Consider the following 21,249-nt stretch of genomic DNA (forward strand, 5'->3'; position numbering starts at 1 on the left):
TATTTATGGCTTAGTTATGACACTTTATAGGTTTTCGGTTTCCGCCATTTTGTGGGCGTGGCAGTGGGCCGATTTTGCCCATCTTCGAACTTGACCTTCTTATGGAGCTAAGAAATACGTGTACCAAGTTTCATCATGATATCTCAATTTTTACTCAAGTTACAGCTTGCACGGACGGACGGACGGACGGACAGACGGACGGACGGACAGACAGACATCCGGATTTCAACTCTACTCGTTACCCTGATCACTTTGGTATATATAACCCTATATCTGACTCTTTTAGTTTTAGGACTTACAAACAACCGTTATGTGAACAAAACTATAATACTCTCTTTAGCAACTTTGTTGCGAGAGTATAAAAATATTATGTGAAATCGGCAAGGTCGTATATTGAATAGTTTTTCGATGGCAGCGTTCTAAAGAGCGACCGCTCGGAGTGATACACATATATTAGATTGTCAAAAAAGTCTCGCAGTATTTTCGCTAGTTGGCGCTGAAAGCGCGTAGTTCTTGTTTTATTCGTCGCATCGGGTCATTGTCGTTTCTTTTAAGTCGTTCGTGAGTTATACCGTCGCAAACATGGTGCAAAATAAAGAGAAAATACGGCATATTTTACAGTACTACTACAATAAAGGCAAAAATGCATCTCCAGCCGCCAATAAAATTTGTGCAGTTTATGAACCCGATACAGTTTCCATTTCCACCGCACAACGATGGTTTCAACGTTTTCGTTCTGGTGTAGAGGTGGTCGAAGATGCGCCACGCTCCGGAAGGCCTGTCGTCGAAAATTGCGATAAAATCGCTGAATTGGTCGAAAGAGACCGGAATAGTAGCAGCCGTAGCTGGGCATGATTCATCAAAAATTCATTTCAATTTCAATAAAAATAAAAATCAATAAAAATAAGACTTTTTTGACAATCCAATATAAGTGAAATTTAAACGCGTTTTTCTCGAAACAACATCTTCCAAAATTGCTGATATCATAACTCAACGAGAAAATCACCACTTTTTATCTAAAAAAATTTTTTTTTTTTCAAAATACCGCCAATTTGTTAATTTTTGATATTTTTCGAAGATCATAGGTCATTGTATTGAAAATATCTTTAAATTTAATAATTTTTTTGAATTTTTTTGTTTCAGCACCCATTCGGCCGGAATCATGTCATCAGTTGGGGCCCTTTTTTTGGCACCTCCGAAGACAGCACATAACTCCGTTATTTTTCAATATTTACAAAAAAGAATTAAAATGTAGCCGCAAATATTACCTTATTACGTTCACAGAAGTTCGAAGCATTATAAATTACTATAATTTATAGTGTCCGATATCGTTCTACGAATTACACTAATTTACATATACTAGATATAATGACTTTCATTGCAGAATGAAATTGGGAACTCCTTGCTTTGATTTTTATTTTCTTCAAATGACCATTTATTGAATTTAACTTTGATTGAATTTATGTCACATATATTTCAACTAAGTTGATAACGTTGAGCTTAATTTTCAAATATCGAAATTTCGAAAGGACGTAATGCAACCAAGTGAGTCTACGACTTATAATATACATAAGATGATAACATACAAAATTTGATTTTAATACATTCGGTTTTTTAGAATAATGCATGTTGAATTGTTTCATACAGTTTTTAATATACAATTTTGGAAACTCTTGAAGTTACTTCCTCGGCTTCCATCTCCGGTTATGCACGGTTAAATAAATTAATGCACTAGATATAGAGTACATTACCATGAATCAACTCGTTGGCCAAAATTCTTTTCCTGATTTGTTGGACAGAAGAGTGTGAAAATATTTTTTAAGCATCTAAAATTAAATATAATATATCTCTAAAAATATATATACATGTACATATTAAGTATAAAACTTGCCTTCTTATTCAACTAATTGTCCCATCAATACCACCTCCGACCAATTTAAGCGTTCTCACCACGCAAACGATTGATCTCAACTTGTCCCATAACGTACATCCTGCCGTTAACTGCAAGCATATCGGTGTTTGGTTTTGTACCCACCTTATGTGGCATGGCATAGCGCAGTTTATCCCAAAATTTGGCATCTTGCCAATCCAAGTATGTGTTCATATCTAAATATGCCTTCAATTCCTTATCCAATAAGTTACTGTTGATAATTTCGCCATATTTAATCATAATTATGCGCGCACGACCTTCATTCAGTGAGCACTGGTGAGCTGTGCGAAACTCCATGCGCGCCCATTCAGATTCGATGAAGTGCTGCGAGAGCACAATGATCGTGCGTCGCGACTGTTCGACCGATTCGATGATTTGTTCAGGTATATAAGCGCCAGCTAACCAATTGCGTTCGTGCGTACATACACGAAATGGTGGTTCGCCCTGCTCGAGTTGTGGCGCTAATAAATGGTTGACAAAGTCAGCCTCTTGGTGCGCATAGGAGATGAATGCATCGAACGTTTTATTCTCATCCAGCTCGTATTCCCGAATGCAACAACGCAATATGTTGTGAGCATATAACCAGATTTTAACTTGTAATTTATATTTGAAGAAGAGTGCAACAATAAGAAGGAAAATAATGATGATGAACGCTGCAGTTATGATAGTTGCAATCATGTACTGATAACGTTTAACGTTGTCCTCAGTTTGGCACAATTCGCTCAGGCTTGCTGTTAGCAGAGTAACATTCGGTATGTTATCACAGCGCAACTGTTCGACATCGGGTATGCGTTGCCGATGTGCACGTACGGTGTAGAGGAGCTGATGTGAAGCACAGTCGCAAAGCCAAGGGTTCGCACTGAGATACAGAGACTGTAGTTTCGTGCTCTCATTGAGAAATACACGCAAAACATCAGCACATAACGATTTTAAGCGATTATTTCGTAGATCCAAAACCGTCAAATCGGTTGGTAGTTCTAGGAGACTTATGTTGGTGATTTGATTGTTCGCGGCGTAGAGTTTTGAAACGTTGGCGTAGCCAAAGGTGGTGTTTGGCGGCAGATTAGTGAAACGATTATTGCTAATATCGAGTAACGAAGTTGTGAGAAATACTTGCTCGGGACGTGGCAGCTCTTCAATAACGTCGAGTTGCGCGCCTTTGCAATTGATGTGCAGCAATTCAGATTTTGTGGAACAATCGCAATTTCTGGGACATTGCACCGGCTGCCAAGCACACAGCTCATCCCGTCGAAGCTGTGCGAAATTCGTTGGTAGTTTGTTTGACGTCTGATTACACTGCAGATCGCTAAAAAGCCTTCTATAGTTATTATTGTAAATCCATGCTAGTTTACAATCGCATTCGATTTGGTTGCCAGTCATTATGATTTCGCCTCTACAGCTGTGAGTTATACTGCGAAAATTTGATAAAGCATATACGTGTTTAATCAAATTCCGTTCTAAGTTAATTTTGAAAGGGCATGTAATGCCGATTTCAAAAATCCAATCCATGTTAAACCCGCTCAGAAGATTGCGGCTTAAATTTATAAATTTTAACTTCGGCTTGCTTACGTGGTGCTTCCTAGGTTGCAAAGTGCTGATATAATTCAGACCTTCCGCTAAATTCAACGTCATAAACATATTGCTGTAACGTAAATTTGCAGCCAATGTAGCTGAAGCTTTGGCGTAACTTGTACTGCCCCAAATCGTTCGCAGTTTATTATCGCTCAAGTCTAGCCTATGTAGAAAATTCAACGGTTTGAGAACTTGTATAATATTTTTTGTGTCGTACAACTGATTGCCTTTGAGTTTCAATTGCCATAATAAAGGGGTTTGCTCAAAAAGTTCAGGCATTAAATATGTCAATGAATTGTAGCTAAGATCCAGTATTATAAGTTTACCCAGGTTAGAAAATTGATTTGGAAATAACTCCACAATTCCATTGTGGCTCAAGTTCAGGAAATTCAAACGCGTAAGCGTTGCAAAGATATTTTCGTCCAAAATTTTCATATTATTGCCAGCTAAGTCAAGTCGCCTGAGCCCAACAAGGTTCTGAAAATGCTCTTGCGTCAAGTTTTGCAGCGTCATGTTCTGATAAAGATTTTTCACGCCAAGCGTTCGCAATTGGTAGTACTCACGAAATATGTTCTTCGGGACACCATAACTCTCTGCTGATAATTTTATGATTAATTTAAAATTATTTACTTCAAGGAAGCCATTAGCTAGTTTACTGTCTCTGGCTTTGTTATATATTAGCGTTACTTCATTCTGTGGATCAATATATATCAGAAGTTCCAGCACTTGGGTACTTATATCTTTTATGGGCGTAAAACCTGTACTATACTTCACGAAGATGAACCGTGTTTTAAGAAGAATAGGCCGAAAGTCATGCTCGAGTAGAAAATCAGTATATTTCCTTTTTGTGTAAAAAGTCACCAACATTTCTTGCCTTTTAGGTGAGAAATCTATTACACATCTATCATCAAAATCATCTTTGACGAAGCAAGAAACATTGTCATGACAATGACATGAAATTCCTTCAAGCGTAGGGCAGTCCTGAATGTATATTGGTGGATTTGTAAGTATTGTTAGCTGCCGCTTGGAAAACTGCGCAATCAGAAATTGGTTGCTTAAAATCAGTAAATTTGCTAAAAAGGCGTATATTGTACACATATTTAATAATTTTGTTTAGTTTAAATTTAATTTTCCCTCTGATATTGTTTTTATATTTTCGCCTCAATAACTAAGTTTTGCAGACTAACTCACTTGCACTTACTGAAATACTAAATTCTAAATCTCAAACTGAAGCACGTTAAACCATGTAAATCATAATTTAATTTCTTATCAAAAATATTTCTAAAAACCGCAAATACTGAAATTGCAAGTGATTTTTTATTGCGTGAACGGAGTTCTTGAAAATATTTTTTATGGAGTCATGACAACATGGTATGTGTTTAATATTAATGATTTTTCGGGAAAACAATGAATCATTAAAAATACAATTTTTTTTTTGAATTTTTTAAAAATTAGTGTTTTTGTTATAGTGTCGGGCGAGGTCGAGCCATGAATTATTTTTCCTAGTGAACTACAGGGTTTCTACTTAACACATAAGCTTAAACATTTTCCTTGCTTTCTCCCCCCTTTGGAAAAAGCGCGTTGAAAAAAGTTGGTCAGTTGCATAAAATGAGTACTGCTTTATTAATTTTTTTTTTAATTAAACACTGAAATCCTGCTTAATTATTCTATACGGATGGTATATAGATGGTATGAGGCGGTGTGATAATTGGGAAATGGGCGTGGCACCGCCCACTTTCTGGTGAAATCCCATATCTCGGGACCTCACTGACCGATTTCGACAAAATTTGGAACGTAACATTATTTCCATTTTCTTGTGTCCCTCTGTGAAAATGAGCGAAATCGAACTAAAACCATGCCTACTTCCCATATAACACAATTTAAAATTCCATTTGATTCTTTCACTGTCCAGTACACAAATAAAGAATTAATTAATATAACGGAATACAATTTTGCGGTAATAGCTCCCTTGAAGTAAGTTCCACACCGAAGGTACTTTTGGAATTGTCCTAAAATTCTGGCAATTGAAAAGTTCGTATGGGTGGTACATCAGTCTGTTACGGAATATGCCGCTTCTTTATTGAATACCTCCTTAAATATACATTTGGCTAACGGATTGTAGCATCACGCCACTTGATACATATGTGCATACGTATATGTAGGTCTATAGTCTACATAATGTAGATTTACATTTACACTCACTAAGCTAGAGTGAAACTACTAGTGTACGAATACAAAGCTAAAAGGTGGACACAATTCTATTGGTCATTCAGCATTCAGCGATCAGCTGACTGGTATTGGTTTGTGACCTTATTAATTATGCGCAGGACTGCATTCTAAAGAACTTAAATCTTGAACAAAGTGAGTCTACGATTTATATATACATGTACATAAGATGATAACATACCAAATTTGATTTTAATACATTTGGTTTATTAGAATAAGGCATGTTGAATTGTTTCACAATAGATTTCTATATAAAATTGTGGAAACTCCTGATGTTACTTCTCTGGCTCTATCTGCGGTTACACAAGGTTTAATAAATTACTGCACTAGATATAGAATCAACCATGAATCAACTTGTTTTCCAAGATTCTCTTCCTGATTTGTTAGAGAGAAGAGTGTAGAGATATTTTTAAGCATCTAAAATTAAAGATAATATATCTCAACAAATATATATGTACATATTGAAGTATAAAACTTGCCTTCTTGTTTAACTAATTGGCCCATTGGGATCTACCTCCGACCAATTTAAGCGTTCTCACCACGCAAACGATTTATCTCAACTAGCCCCATAACGTACATCCTGCCGTTAACTGCAAGCATATCGGTGTTTGGTTTTCTACCCACCTTATGTAGCATGGCATAGCGCAGTTTATCCCAAAATCTGGCATCTTGCCAATTTAAGTATGTGTTCATATTCAAATATGCCTTCAATTCCTTATCCAATAACTCACTGTTGATAATTTCGCCATATTTAATCATAATTATGCGCGCACGACCTTCGTTCAACGAGCATTGATGCGCTGTGCGAAACTCCATGCGTGCCCATTCAGATTCGATGAAGTGCTGCGAGAGCACAATGATCGTGCGTCGCGACTGTTCGACCGATATTTAAAGAAAAAAGCAACAATAAGAAGGAAAATAATGATGATTAACGCTGCAGTTATGATAGTTGCAATCATGTACTGATAACGTTTAACGTTGTCCTCAGTTTGGCACAATTCGCTCAGGCTTGCTGTTAGGAGAGTAACATTCTGTTTATTATCACAGCGCAACTGTTCGACATCGAGTATGCGTTGCCGTTGTGCACGTATGGTGTAGAGGAGCTGATGTGAAGCGCAGTCGCAAAGCCAAGGGTTCGCACTGAGATACAGAGACTGTAGTTTCGTGCTCTCATTGAGAAATACACGCAAAACGTCAGCACATAACGATTTTAAGCGATTATTTCGTAGATCCAAAACCGTCAAATCGGTTGGTAGTTCTAGGAGACTTATGTTGGTGATTTGATTGTTTGCGGCGTAGAGCTGTGAAACGTTGGCGTAGCCGAAGGTGGTGCTTAGCGGCAGATTAGTGAAACGATTATTGCTGATATCAAGTAATGAAGTTGTGAGCAATACCTGCTCGGGACGTGGCAGCTCTTCAATAACGTCGAGTTGCGCGCCTTTGCAATTGATGTGCAGCAATTCAGATTTTGTGGAACAATCGCAGTTTCTGGGACATTGCACCGGCTGCCAAGCACACAGCTCATCCCGTCGAAGCTGTGTGAAATTCGTTGCTAGTTTGTTTGACGTCTGATTACACTGCAGATCGCTAAAAAACCTACTATTGTTATTATTGTAAATCCATGCTAGTTCACAATCGCATCCAATATGGTTGCCAGTCAATTTGATTTCGCCTTTACAGTCGTCAGTTGTACCGAGTAAATTTGATAAAGCATATACGTGTTTAATCAAATTCCGTTCTAAGTTAATTTTGAAAGGGCATGTAATGCCGATTTCAAAAATCCAATCCATGTTAAACCCGCTCAGAAGATTGCGGCTTAAATTTATAAATTTTAACTTCGGCTTGCTTACGTGGTGCTTCCTAGGTTGCAAAGTGCTGATATAATTCAGACCTTCCGCTAAATTCAACGTCATAAACATATTGCTGTAACGTAATTTTGCAGCCAATGTAGCTGAGGCTTTGGCGTAACTTGTACTGCCCCAAAGCGTTCGCAGTTTATTATCGCTCAAGTCTAGCCTATGTAAAAAATTCAACGGTTTGAGAACTTGTATAATATTTTTTGTGTCGTACAACTGATTGCCTTTGAGTTTCAATTGCCATAATAAAGGGGTTTGCTCAAAAAGTTCAGGCCTTAAATATGTCAACGAATTGTAGCTAAGATCCAGTATTATCAGTTGACCCAGGTTAGCAAATTGCTTTGGAAATAGCTCCACAATTCCATTGTGGCTCAAGTTCAGGAAATTCAAACGCGTAAGTGTTGCAAAGACATTTTTGTTCAAAATTTTCATTTTATTCCCAGCTAAGTCAAGTCGCCTGAGCTCACCAAGTGTTCGAAAATGCCATTGAGTTAAGTTTTGCAGCGTCATGTTCTGATATAGATTTTTTACGCTAAGCGTTTGCAAGGCGAAGCACCCACGAAATAATTTCTTCGGGACATCATAACTGTCTGCTGATAATTTTATAATTACTTCAAGATTAGTTACTAGAAAAGGGTCAATAGGTAGTTGAGTGTCTCTGTCTTTGTCAATGTCTCTGTTTAATATTACCGTTACTTCATTCTGTGAATAAATATATATTAAAAGTTCTAGTGCTTGGGAATGGTCGGATGAAAGCATGCCCAACGATTGGAATTTAAGTGTGTTATGCCCAATCCATAAAAAAGGAGACCCCACAATCTGCGCCAACTACCGTGGGATAAGCCTCCTCAACATCTCATACAAGGTTCTATCGAGCGTATTGTGTGAAAGATTAAAGCCCACCGTCAACAAACTGATTGGACCTTATCAGTGTGGCTTCAGACCTGGTAAATCAACAACCGACCAGATATTCACCATGCGCCAAATCTTGGAAAAGACCCGTGAAAGGAGAATCGACACTCACCACCTATTCGTCGATTTCAAAGCTGCTTTCGACAGCACAAAGAAGGAGCTGCCTTTATGCCGCGATGTCTGAATTTGGTATCCCCGCAAAACTAATACGGCTGTGTAAACTGACGTTGAGCAACACGAAAAGCTCCGTCAGGATCGGGAAGGACCTCTCCGAGCCGTTCGATACCAAACGAGGTTTCAGACAAGGCGACTCCCTATCGTGCGACTTTTTCAATCTGCTGCTGGAGAAAATTATTAGAGCTGCAGAACTGAACCGAGCAGGTACAATCTTTTATAAGAGTGTACAGCTGCTGGCGTATGCCGATGATATTGATATCATCGGTCTCAACACCCGCGCCGTTAGTTCTGCTTTCTCCAGACTGAACAAGGAAGCAACGCAAATGGGTCTGGCAGTGAACGAGGGCAAGACGAAATATCTCCTGTCATCAAACAAACAGTCGTCGCACTCGCGACTTGGCCCCCACGTCACTGTTGACAGTCATAACTTTGAAGTTGTAGATAATTTCGTCTATTTAGGAACCAGCGTTAACACCACCAACAATGTCAGCCTTGAAATCCAACGCAGGATTACTCTTGCCAACAGGTGCTACTTCGGACTGAGTAGGCAATTGAAAAGTAAAGTCCTCTCTCGACGAACAAAAACCAAACTCTATAAGACGCTCATAATTCCCGTCCTGCTATATGGTGCAGAGGCTTGGACGATGACAACAACCGATGAGTCGACGTTGCGAGTTTTCGAGAGAAAAGTTCTGCGAAAGATTTATGGTCCTTTGCGCGTTGGCCACGGCGAATATCGCATTCGATGGAACGATGAGCTGTACGAGATATACGACGACATTGACATAGTTCAGCGAATTAAAAGACAGCGGCTACGCTGGCTAGGTCATGTTGTCCGGATGGATGAAAACACTCCAGCTCTGAAAGTATTCGACGCTGTACCCGCCGGGGGAAGCAAAGGAAGAGGAAGACCTCCACTCCGGTGGAAGGACCAAGTGGAGAAGGACCTGGCCTCGCTTGGAATATCCAATTGGCGCCACGTAGCGAAGAGAAGAAACGACTGGCGCGCTGTTGTTGACTCGGCTATAATCGCGTAAGCGGTGTCTACGCCAGTAAAGAAGAAGAAGTGCTTGGGTACTCAGATGTTTTATGGGTGTAAAATCTGTACAATACTTCACAAAGAGGAACCGTGTTTTAAGAAGAATTGACTGAAATTCATGCTCGAGTAGGAAATCAGTATTTTTGCTTTCTGTGTAACAAGACACCAACATTTCTTTGTTTTCAGGAGAGAAAGCTATACTAATATTACCAAATAAATCGGTAACAATACAATTAACATTGCCATCACATCTGCACGAAATTATTTCACTCGTAGGACAATCCGGAAAGTATTCTGGTTTATTGGTAAATATTGTTAACTCCCCCTTGAAAGTCTGCGCAAACAGAAATGTATTGCTTAAAATCAGTAAATTTACTATATAGGCGTATATAATAAACATATTTGATAATTTCGTTTAATTTAAATTTAATTTTTTCCTCTGATATTGTTTTTATATTTTCGCCTCAATAACTAAGTTTTGCAGACTAACTCACTTGCACTTACTGAAATACTAAATTCTAAATCGCAAACTGAAGCACATTAAACCATGTAAATCATAATTTAATTTCTTATCAAAAATATTTTGCAAAACCGCAAATACTGAAATTGCAAGTGATTTTTTATTGCGTGAACGGAGTTCTTGAAAATATTTTTTATGGATTCATGAAAACATGGTATGTGTTTAATATTAATGGGTTTTCGGGAAAACAATGAATCATTAAAAAACCAAATTTTTTTGGAATTTTTTAGAAATTAGGGTTTTTGTTATAGTGTCGGGCGAGGTCGAGCCATGATTTATTTTTCCTAGTGAACTACAGGGTTTCTACTTAACACATAAGCTTAAATATTTTCCTTGCTTTGCCCCTCTTTGAAAAAAGCGCGTTGAAAAAAGTTGGTCAGTTGATAAAATGAGTACTACTTTATTTATTTTTTTAGTTAAATACTGAAATCCTGCTTAATTATTCTATACGGGCGGTGTGAAAATTAAGCAATCCGCGTGACGCCGCCCACTTTCTGGTGAAATCCCATATCTCGGGACCCGACTGACCGATTTCGACAAAATTTGGAACCTTACATTATTGCCATTTTCTTGTTTTACTCTGTGAAAATTAGCGAAATCCTTCCTGAGTCTCCATATACCTAATATAAAGATCTTAAAACTTCTCGCTCACTTTATGTTGGATATATCCGCCAATATTTGAGTCAAGTCTCAATGATAATTGTCGAACATATTTTATTCAAAACAGTGTATCTTTGCGCCTAAAATAGATACAATTGCGCAAAAACTTGACCCCTCCAACACAACCCCCCACCTATATAACTATTACCAAGATTTTCGGACATCCACTTGACCTTGCTTCATATGATTGCTGATGTAAGGTACCTAAATGAAACTTTGGAACATTTTTTTGAGTATGTGGCATATTAGTAGTAAGTGGGATGAGCAAAAATAAAACGTTCGGTTACGCCCGAACTTACATAGTCATTCTTTACTTGTTTTATTTTAATATATTGCATTATTACATTTAATCATGCATTTTTATTAATTTTCATTCATAAAATCACTTTAAATAATTTTGTCCGGTTTTTGAGACCAAATGCTCCTATGTGCGCTGTAATATACCTATAGTGGTGGTAAAATTACACCTACGAAAAAAAAATATATTTATGAGTAATCGATAATATATCGATACTGAAAAAAGTTGAGTTAAATATGTATGTCGCAATATTTTGCATAGAGTACAAAAGGTAACGGTATTTTGTATTATTAAAACTAATCGAGAATGGTACATAGTTATATAAAAAGTCGGATAAAATGAAATACGTTATTTTTGAGTTAAATATTGTTGGTTTCCGATTCCTTAAGATATTAGATAATTTGATGATGCCACTTTCGTAAAGACATATATATTCTTACATTCATATTGAAAAAAAAACTAGGCAAGTTAAACACCACAAAAACAAAATCGTTTGCCTTATACAGAAACTGGTATTAAAATTCTAATGCCACAGGAACATATTATAAGTTTGATGAATAAGAACATTCTAACCAACTCTCAGTGAGTCACTATCAATGTGTGTGGGCAGGCGTTGTCGCGATGGAATACAATCCTTCTCCGTTTCTCCAATGCTGGTCGCATCTGGGCGATTACTTTCTTCAGATTCTTCAATTGTAGGTATTAGAAGTCCCTGTTAAGAGTTTGGTCGTAGGCAAGCAGCGTAGTAGATACTTCCATGTCAATCACATTGAACTTTCGTGAACGATAATCCTGGCTTGGCCACCGTTAGCGTCGACTCATCGCATCGATCTATAGGGAGTCGCCTTATCCGAAATTTAGTTTGGTATCGATCGGCTCTTGGAAGTTCTTCCCGATCCTATAGGAGCTTTTGCTATTGCTAAATGTCAGTTTAAACAGCCACTTTACGGGGATCCCAAATTCAGACATAGCGGCATAAAGGGAACTCCTTTTTATGGTGCATGCTTTAGCCCTAGCATATTCTACAAAAAAAGTTGATGCATGCTCCTTATTAGTTCTTCGGCGCCGTATTTAAATAGCTTGGTCGGCAATCCATCGGCTCCCTCCGCTTTGTTGTTCTTCAGAGGAGTGTAAATCGTTCAGGAAATTCGGCTGTCTGTTGTGATTGCAGCTTCTTAACGTCGAACCTTCTGCGATATCAGAGATATGTTGAAGAACTTCCCTATTATACGGATTGTGGCTAGACGTTCATCCAGCCGAGTGAATACTACCGGGATATGGCCACTGCAGTAAACGCCACAAGATCTACTCGCCTCAGTCCTTGTCCCGTTCATCACATTCAGCGGCAGGGATCGGCATCAAAAGGAGGGTTTATCATTCGAGCCTTGTTTTTTTTTGGTTTTGCTTTTCATCGGCAGTGTCTCACAATCCTGGAGAAGGGATGTTTCACCTTCTCATTTTAGCTCGCTTTCAAACGGATGTTTTTTTAGCTATATAGAGGATACTTGCACTAAGCCAGGAAGTCGTGAGATGCTTTTGTAAAAGAATCGTTTATGGGCACTCTCAAGTGAACAACAATTTTAGAACTTTCCTAACGTGCGTGAACTTCTACACATAATTCCATCCGCCTTGTTTCGACAGTATAAATGTAAATTTTCAGCTAAAGATATTTGGCAGAACAGCAGCCACATTGTTTTGAATACCCTTCTACTCAAAAAAATTGGCTCTCACTTCCTTCACGCCGCCGGCTGATTGGCTTGTATGAATCAAAATAGAAGTAGCGGAGTTTTAATATGTATGCTTAAGGGATGTATAATATTTCTAGTTTATTAAATGCGTTTACATGTGCTGAGTTTGAGTCTTCAAATGTCTTGTCATTCGGTCAGCCGTGTTTGAGATACGATGGAGGAAAATTGACGAACACAGTTTTGAGAAAAAACGCGTTTAAAGTTACAAATCCACCAGTAAGCGTTCCGCACAGCTTCTCCTTCCAACCGATGCATTTTTAAAACGGCGAAGGGTATAAAAAAATCTGTATCTTGATTTCAATAGGTAATTTTGTATGATAGCCATATGCTATAGTTTACCGATCTGAGCAATGCCTTTGACAGCAAAAGTTTTGGATACAAGGGTTCGATTTCAATAAATCAGTTTGTCTGACAGTTATAAGCTATAGTGGTCCGATGTGAATGCTGCCAAATTTCGTGAAGATATCTTATAACGACTTTTTGGACGGTATCTCAAAAACTGATGGACTAACTAGTTCGCATATTTATAGCCATACGAACAGAAAACGCGCTCTCTTATTTCCACTGAGATAACTCAAATATTGGCCGATTTATGCGGTACAAAGTCACCCGGAAGTTCGAAAATCTTTATTATAAGCATATGGGGGCTGAGAAACTCTTTGAGTAGGATTATCCCTTAATTTCAGTCATACATTGACTGACATTTTCAGTCAAAAGTCAACTATAGGTACCGGGGTCTAAATATTCGGTACCTAGGGGCTTGGACAGTTTTTATTGGATTTAAACAGAAAAAAAGACAACGCACTAAATTTTGTTGAAATCGGTCAGTCAGATCTTGAGATATAGGATTTCAACAAAAAGTGGGTGGTGCCACGCCCATCGTCCAATTTTCACATTGGCTCTCATAAAGCTCTCTCATACCAACTCAGTGGTAAATATTATTGTCTTTGGCGTATTTAGATATTGATTTATCGCGCTTTTAGTAGTTTTTTAACAGTTTCGTTATCATTATCATTTATTTTAACAATATACGTAGGAGTTTTTATATTATTTGTGTTGAGTGAATTTGGTTATTGTAGCTTAAATGGTTTAGGAGATATATACATTAAACTTATTTGAGGGCGGATGCCCATTTTTTTTTAATTTTTTTTCCCCAAAGATGTCCCTGGCTACTACGATCTTTTTGCCAAATTACAGTTTTATATCTAAATTTACTGTTTAGTTATGGTACTTTATAAGTTTTTGGTTAATGGTGATTTGTGGGCGTGGCAGTGGCTCGTTTACGCCAATCTACGAACTCGAATTTTTTTTGTACTAGGGAAGCTACATACCAAGTTTCATAAAAAGATTTCAATTCATTCTCATTTATACTTGTATATATATAACCCTATATCCATCTCCTTTAGTTTTCTGTGATACGTACAACAGTTAGGTGTACAAGACTGTAATACAATGTAGCAATTGGTCGCAAGTGTATAAAGATTAATAAAAATGTTTAAATATACTTATATAGGTCTACAACTTTGCTTCCGCCGTTTACCAATAGATGTCTCTAGGGTCAAGTACTGGTCAATTAAATCGATAAAATCGTTTTATATCGATCTTGGACATTTGTGTCAACATTAACCCAACAAAATATTTGTAGAGATCTGTTTGCATCCAAAATTTATTCTCAACTGAAAATGTCACTTTTTGAGCCGAATTCTCGATATTTGCGGGAAATTTTTTAATTCCAAGAAAAGTGCGGCTGAGGCTCATCGAATGCTTTCGGATACGTACGGTGAGACTGTCCTAAGTGAAAGGACATGTCGCGAATGGTTTCAACGTTTTAAGAATGGTGATTATGAAGTCGAAGACCGGCATGGTGGTGGAAGGGAGACGATTTTTTCAGATGCTGAATTGGAAGCATTACTCGACCAAGATGCGTTTCAAACCCAAGAGGAATTGGCCGAATCGTTGCAAGTGACATAGCAAGCGGTATCAAAATGCATCAAAGCCATGGGGATGATTCAGAAACAAGGAAACTGGGCTCCTTACGACTTGAAACCAAGAGATGTCGAACGGCGCTTCTTTGCATGTGAACAGTTGCTTCAAATGCACAACCGAAAGGGATTTTTACATCGCATTGTAACTGGCGACGATAAATATTTGTTACAAAAAACTAGAAAAATACGTAAATCCATTAAGTGATTGATTAGCGTTTAAGTGGAGTGGATTGGCTGTGATATTTATTGTGGTCTGTGGTCTTTACATTTTACTATTGTTAAAGAGATAGTGGTTGAACACCTGATTGTACTTAAACTGGGATTCTGCATATTAACAGTTAGAGTTGCAACGACAAATATTTTAAAAGTGTTTACATCATATTTGTGGCTTACTGTTATTGGTATACAATAAACAAATTAACCACGAATTTTCACTTCACAGACGATTTGATGATTTTGGTGAGTTTGCTGAAAGGAAGCGATATTAGTAGCGTCAAGGACAAGTTTGGTTTCAACTCAAACAGTTTGTCGCATGAAAAGAGACGCCCTTTGCCTCCGTTCCGGTACTTAGTTTTAAAATCTAACATAATTTATAGACAAATGGTAGAAGTTGGTGAATCAAACGAGTGTCGTTGAGATATCAAACAAATAAGCAAAAAGTTAAATTCCGCTACATGAAACTCAGTTAATGTTGTGTTTAGATTTCGCTTTAATTGGCTATACCAAAGTGACTATTTCAAAAAACAACTTTTTTTTGCTTTTCGATAGTTTATATTTTCAAAAATATTATGTGAAATCAGCAAGGTCGCATATTGAATAGTTTTTCGATGCCAGCGTTCTAAAGAGCGACCGCTCGGAGTGATACACATATATTAGATTGTAAAAAAAGTCTTGCAGTATTTTCGCTAGTTGGCGCTGAAAGCGCGTAGTTCTAGTTTTATTCGTCGCATCGGGTCATTGTCGTTTCTTTTAAGTCGTTCGTGAGTTATAGCTTCGCAAACATGGAGCAAAATAAAGAGAAAATACGGCATATTTTACAGTACAACTACAATAAAGGCAAAAATGCATCTCCAGCCGCCAATAAAATTTGTGCAGTTTATGAACCCGATACAGTTTCCATTTCCACCGCACAACGATGGTTTCAACGTTTTCGTTCTGGTGTAGAGGTGGTCGAAGATGCGCCACGCTCCGGAAGGCCTGTCGTCGAAAATTGCGATAAAATCGCTGAATTGGTCGAAAGAGACCGGAATAGTAGCAGCCGTAGCATCGGTCAAGAGCTGGGCATGATTCATCAAAAATTCATTTCAATTTCAATTTCAATAAAATTCAATAAAAATATCGCAAGACTTTTTTGACAATCCAATATAAGTGAAATTTAAACGCGTTTTTCTCGAAACGACATTTTCCAAAATTGCTGATATCATAACTCAACGAGAAAATCACCACTTTTTATCTAAAAAAATGAATATTTTTTTCAAAATACCGCCAATGTGTTAATTTTTGATATTTTTCAAAGATCATAGGTCATTGTATTGAAAATATCTTTAAATTTAATAATTTTTTTGAATTTTTTTGTTTCAGCACTCATTCGGCCGGAATCATGTCATCAGTTGGGGCCCTTTTTTGGCACCTCCGAAGACAGCACATAACTCCATTATTTTTCAATATTTACAAAAAAGTATTAAAATATAGCCGAAAATATTACCTTATTACGTTCACAGAAGTTCGAAACATTCAATAGAGTACTTTCTTTTAAAAAAAATGCACGAAAGTCGCCTAATTTTTCATTCGTTAACACCCTTCCCTTAAGTGGACACAAGAAATAAATATTATGCTTGATATGCATATATATATACATATATATATATATATTTATTGATAGAACTGAACTAAATTAACTCGCTCATGCTAATATTGTTTTAGGACAAAATTGAAGTGCAACCACTGCAGAAATTTATAGTGTCCGATATCGTTCTACGAATCACCCTAATTTACATATACTAGATATAATGACTTTCATTGCAGAATGAAATTGGGAACTCCTTTGCTTTGATTCTTATTACTTAATATTCAAATTTCGAAATTTCAAAAGGACGTAATGCAACTAAGTGAGTCTACGACTTATAATATACATAAGATGATAACAAACAAAATTTGAATTTAATAAATTCGGTTGTTTTTCATAATGCATGTTGAATTGTCTTACAACAGTTTTTATTATAACATTTTGGTAACTCTTGAAGTTACTTCCTCGGCTTCCATCTCCGGTTATGCACGGTTAAATAAATTAATGCACTAGATATAGAGTACGTTACTATTAATCAACTCGTTGGCCAAAATTCTTTTCCTGATTTGTTGGACAGAAGAGTGTGAAGATATTTTTTAAGCATCTAAAATTAAACATAATATATTTCTAATAATATATATACATGTACATATTAAGTATAAAACTTGCCTTCTTATTCAAGCCCATCAAGACTACATCCAACCAATTTAAGCGTTCTCACCACGCAAACGATTCATCTCAACATGCCCCATAACGTACATCCGGCCGTTAACTTCAAGCATATCGGTGTTTGGTTTCCTATCCACTTTATGTGGCATGGCATAGCGTAGTTTATCCCAAAATCTGGCATCTTGCCAATCCAAGTATGTGTTCATATCCAAATATGCCTTCAATTCCTTATCCAATAACTCACTGTTGATAATTTCACCGTATTTAATCATAATTATACGTGCACGACCTTCATTCAGCGAGCACTGGTGAGCTGTGCGAAACTCCATGCGCGCCCACTCAGATTCGATGAAGTGCTGCGAGAGCACAATGATCGTGCGTCGCGACTGTTCGACCGATTCGATGATTTGTTCAGGTATATAAGCGCCAGCTAGCCAATTACGTTCATGCGTACATACACGAAATGGTGGTTCGCCTTGCTCGAGTTGTGGCACTAATAAATGGTTGACAAAGTCAGCCTCTTGGTGCGCATATGAGATGAACGCGTCGAACGTTTTATTCTCATCCAGCTCGTATTCCCGAATGCAACAACGCAATATGTTGTGACCATATAACCAGATTTTAACTTGTAATTTATATTTGAAGAAGAGTGCAATAATAAGAAGGAAAATAATTATGATTAACGCTGCAGTTATGATAGTTGCAATCATGTACTGATAACGTTTAACGCTGTCCTCAGTTTGGCACAATTCGCTCAGGCTTGCTGTTAGGAGAGTAACATTCGGTTTGTTATCACAGCGTAACTGCTCAACATCGGGTATGCGTTGCCTATGTGCACGTACGGTGTAGAGAAGCTGATTTGAAGCACAGTCGCAAAGCCAAGGGTTCGCACTGAGATACAGAAGCTGTAGCTTCGTGCTCTCATTGAGAAATACACGTAAAAAATCAGCACTTAACGATTTTAAGCGATTATTTCGTAGATCCAAAACCGTCAAATCGGTTGGAAGTTCCAAGAGACTTATATTGGTGATTTGATTGTTCGCGGCGTAAAGCTGTGAAACGTTGGCGTAGCAGAAGGTGGTGCTTAGCGGCAGATTAGTGAAACGATTATTGCTAATATCGAGTAACGAAGTCGTGAGCAATACCTGTTCGGGACATGGCAGCTCTTCGATAACGTCAAGTTGTGCGCCTGTGCAGTTGATGTGCAGCAATTCAGATTTTGTGGAACAAACACAATTTCTGGGACATTGCACCGGCTGCCAAGTACACAGCTCATGCCGTCGAAGCTGTGTGAAATTCGTTGGTAGCTTGTTTGACGCCTGATTACACTGCAAATCACTAAAAAACCTGCTATAGTTATTATTGTAAATCCATGCTAGTTTACAATCGCATTCGATATGGTTGCCAGTCATTATGATTTCGCCTTTACAGTCGTTAGTTGTATCGAGTAAATTCGATAAAGCATATACGTGTTTAATCAAATTCTGTTGAAAGTTAATTTCGAAAGGGCATGTCATTCCGATTTCAAAAATCCAATCCATATTAAACCCACTCAGAAGATTGCGACTTAAATTTATTATTTTTACCTTACGCTTGCTTTCGTTAGGTAGCAATGTGCTGATATAATTCAGTCCTTCTGCTAAAGCCAAGGTCATAGGCATATTGCTGTAATGTAAATTTGTAGCCATTGTAGCTGGAGCATTGGCGTAACTCGCACTGCCCCAAATCGTTCGCAGTTTATTATCGCTTAAGTCTAGCATATGTAGAAAATTCAAGGGTTTCAGAATTTTTATAATATTTGTTGTGTCGTGCAACTGATTGTCTTTGAGATTTAACTGCCATAACAAAGGAGTTTGTTCGAAAAGATTAGGTCTTAAATATGTCAACGAATTGTAGCTAAGATCCAGTATTATAAGTTTACCCAGTTTAGCAAATTGATTTGGTAATAACTCCACGATTCCATTGTGGCTCAAGTTCAGGAAATTCAAACGCGTAAGTGTTGCAAAGACATTTTCGTTCAAAATTTTCATATTATTACCGGCTAAGTCAAGTCGCCTGAGCTCACCAAGTTTTTGAAAATGCTCTTGAGTCAAGTTTTGCAACGTCATTTTCTGATATAGGTTTTTTACGCTAAGTGTTTGCAATTGGTTGTACTCAGGAAACAAGTTATTCGGGACATCGTAATTGTCTGCTGATTTTATAATTAATTCAAGATTATTTACTCCAAAAAATGATTTTTTAATTAATAAAAGCTTAGTTACTCCAAAAAAGCCATTAGCTGGTTTAATGTCTCTGTCTTTGTCAATGTCTTTGTTATATATTACCGTTGCTTTATTCTGTGGATCAAGTTCCAGTACTTGGGTACTCATATGTTTTATGGATGTAAAATCTGTACAATACTTCACAAAGATGAACCGTGAACCGTGAAGAATTGACTGAAAGTTTTGCTCGAGTAGAAAATCAGTATTTTTGCTTTCTGTGTAACAAGTCACTAACATTTCTTTGCTTTTATCAGAGAAATCTATATTAATATTGCCAAATAAATCGGAAACAATACAATTAACGTTGCCACCACATCTGCACGAAATTATTTCATCCATAAAACAATCCGGAAAGTATTCTGGTTTATTGGTAATTGTTAACTTCCCCTTGAAAGTCTGCGCAAACAGAAATTTGTTGCTTAAAATCAGTAAATTTACTATATAGGCGTATATTATAAACATATTTGATAATTTCGTTTAATTTAAATTTAATTTTTTCCTCTGATATTGTTTTTATATTTTCACCTCAATAACTAAGTTTTGCAGACTAACTCACTTGCACTTACTGAAATACTAAACCGTAAATCTCAAACTGAAACAGATTAAACCATGTAAATCATTATTTAAGTTCTTATCAAAAATATTTTTAAAACCACAAATACTGATAAAACTCGCCGTAATAAACCTATAGCGATGCTAAAATTACGCCAACGGAAAAATACGGAATATACTCAAAAATATTTTTGAAAACCGCAAATACTGAACACACCCGCCGCACATAGGAGCATTTAACTCAAAAACCGGACAAAATTGAAAATTATAAACTTCAGCGATGGTACTCAAAATTGATTTTTTTTTGGTACCTAAATAACCGTTCTACAATAAACCGATTAACCCTTGTGTTGCCACCCAAAAAAAATCACACTGTCTGCCGCCCAGGGTACCCGGGTACCCGTACGCAAATTCGTGCGTATAAGTGCGTTATACGTAAAAATAATTGAGTGCATTCTATCAGGATCTATGTATACACATCTTAGAAAGGTATACCTACTTGAATTTACCATATAAATTATGTACAGACACCTTCATAGTCCTAAATCAGGAATAAAACGCGGTCTGTCTAACGTAAATTTCTCGTTTTTCGAAAGGCAAATGCGTGGAATTCGAGTGCTAGAGAAACAGGTCGCTCTCTGAATTGCTTTGTACTTCAGGAACGTTCGAGAATCCCGTGAAACGAATATAATAAAAAATAAATAAATAAATAAATAGTTCAGTTTCCGTCGATGACTCGAAGAAGCCAGGCGTATCGCTGCAGTCACTCCAGTCAGTTTGGATAGTTCGTTAGCGTGTGTGCATTACATATCGATATTCGAAGTTATATATTTATTGCAATATTATTGAAAAAAGTTTGTGAAGTGATGAGTAAAGATAATTGTATTTTATTTACATACCTCAGATAAATAAAAGGATGGAGGAGTTATCGAAAGCACAGTTTTTGAGGTAACTTATATACGTATACAATAAATACACAATTAATTTACCACGATAGGTTTTTAATTTTATCGAAAATTGAATGCGAAAAATATGAAAAAAATATTTTTATCGATGAG

At 37.1% G+C, this 21,249-nt stretch overlaps 2 protein-coding genes across 2 annotated transcripts; both read right to left on the bottom strand.

The window, feature by feature from the left end:
* Nucleotides 1-1,897: 1,897 nt before the first annotated feature.
* Nucleotides 1,898-3,449, bottom strand: LOC125777795 (protein toll-like). Its single transcript, XM_049453468.1, has one exon. It carries the CDS (start codon nt 3,437-3,439, stop codon nt 1,937-1,939), a length of 1,503 nt encoding a protein of 500 aa, XP_049309425.1. The 5' UTR covers nt 3,440-3,449; the 3' UTR covers nt 1,898-1,936.
* A 13,935-nt stretch (nt 3,450-17,384) lies between these two features.
* LOC125777793 (protein toll-like) lies at nt 17,385-19,538 on the bottom strand. The gene has a single exon (XM_049453446.1). It carries the CDS (start codon nt 19,484-19,486, stop codon nt 17,417-17,419), a length of 2,070 nt encoding a protein of 689 aa, XP_049309403.1. The 5' UTR covers nt 19,487-19,538; the 3' UTR covers nt 17,385-17,416.
* Between the last annotated feature and the right edge of the window lie 1,711 nt (nt 19,539-21,249).

The sequence above is a fragment of the Bactrocera dorsalis genome, chromosome 3 (assembly GCF_023373825.1).
Source record: "Bactrocera dorsalis isolate Fly_Bdor chromosome 3, ASM2337382v1, whole genome shotgun sequence".
Classification (NCBI taxonomy): domain Eukaryota; kingdom Metazoa; phylum Arthropoda; class Insecta; order Diptera; family Tephritidae; genus Bactrocera; species Bactrocera dorsalis.

What these genes read in the sequence shown, in the direction of transcription:
- LOC125777795 (XM_049453468.1), bottom strand. Translation starts at nt 3,439, where the DNA reads ATGGATTGGATTTTTGAAATCGGCATTACATGCCCTTTCAAAATTAAC.
- LOC125777793 (XM_049453446.1), bottom strand. Translation starts at nt 19,486, where the DNA reads ATGACGTTGCAAAACTTGACTCAAGAGCATTTTCAAAAACTTGGTGAG.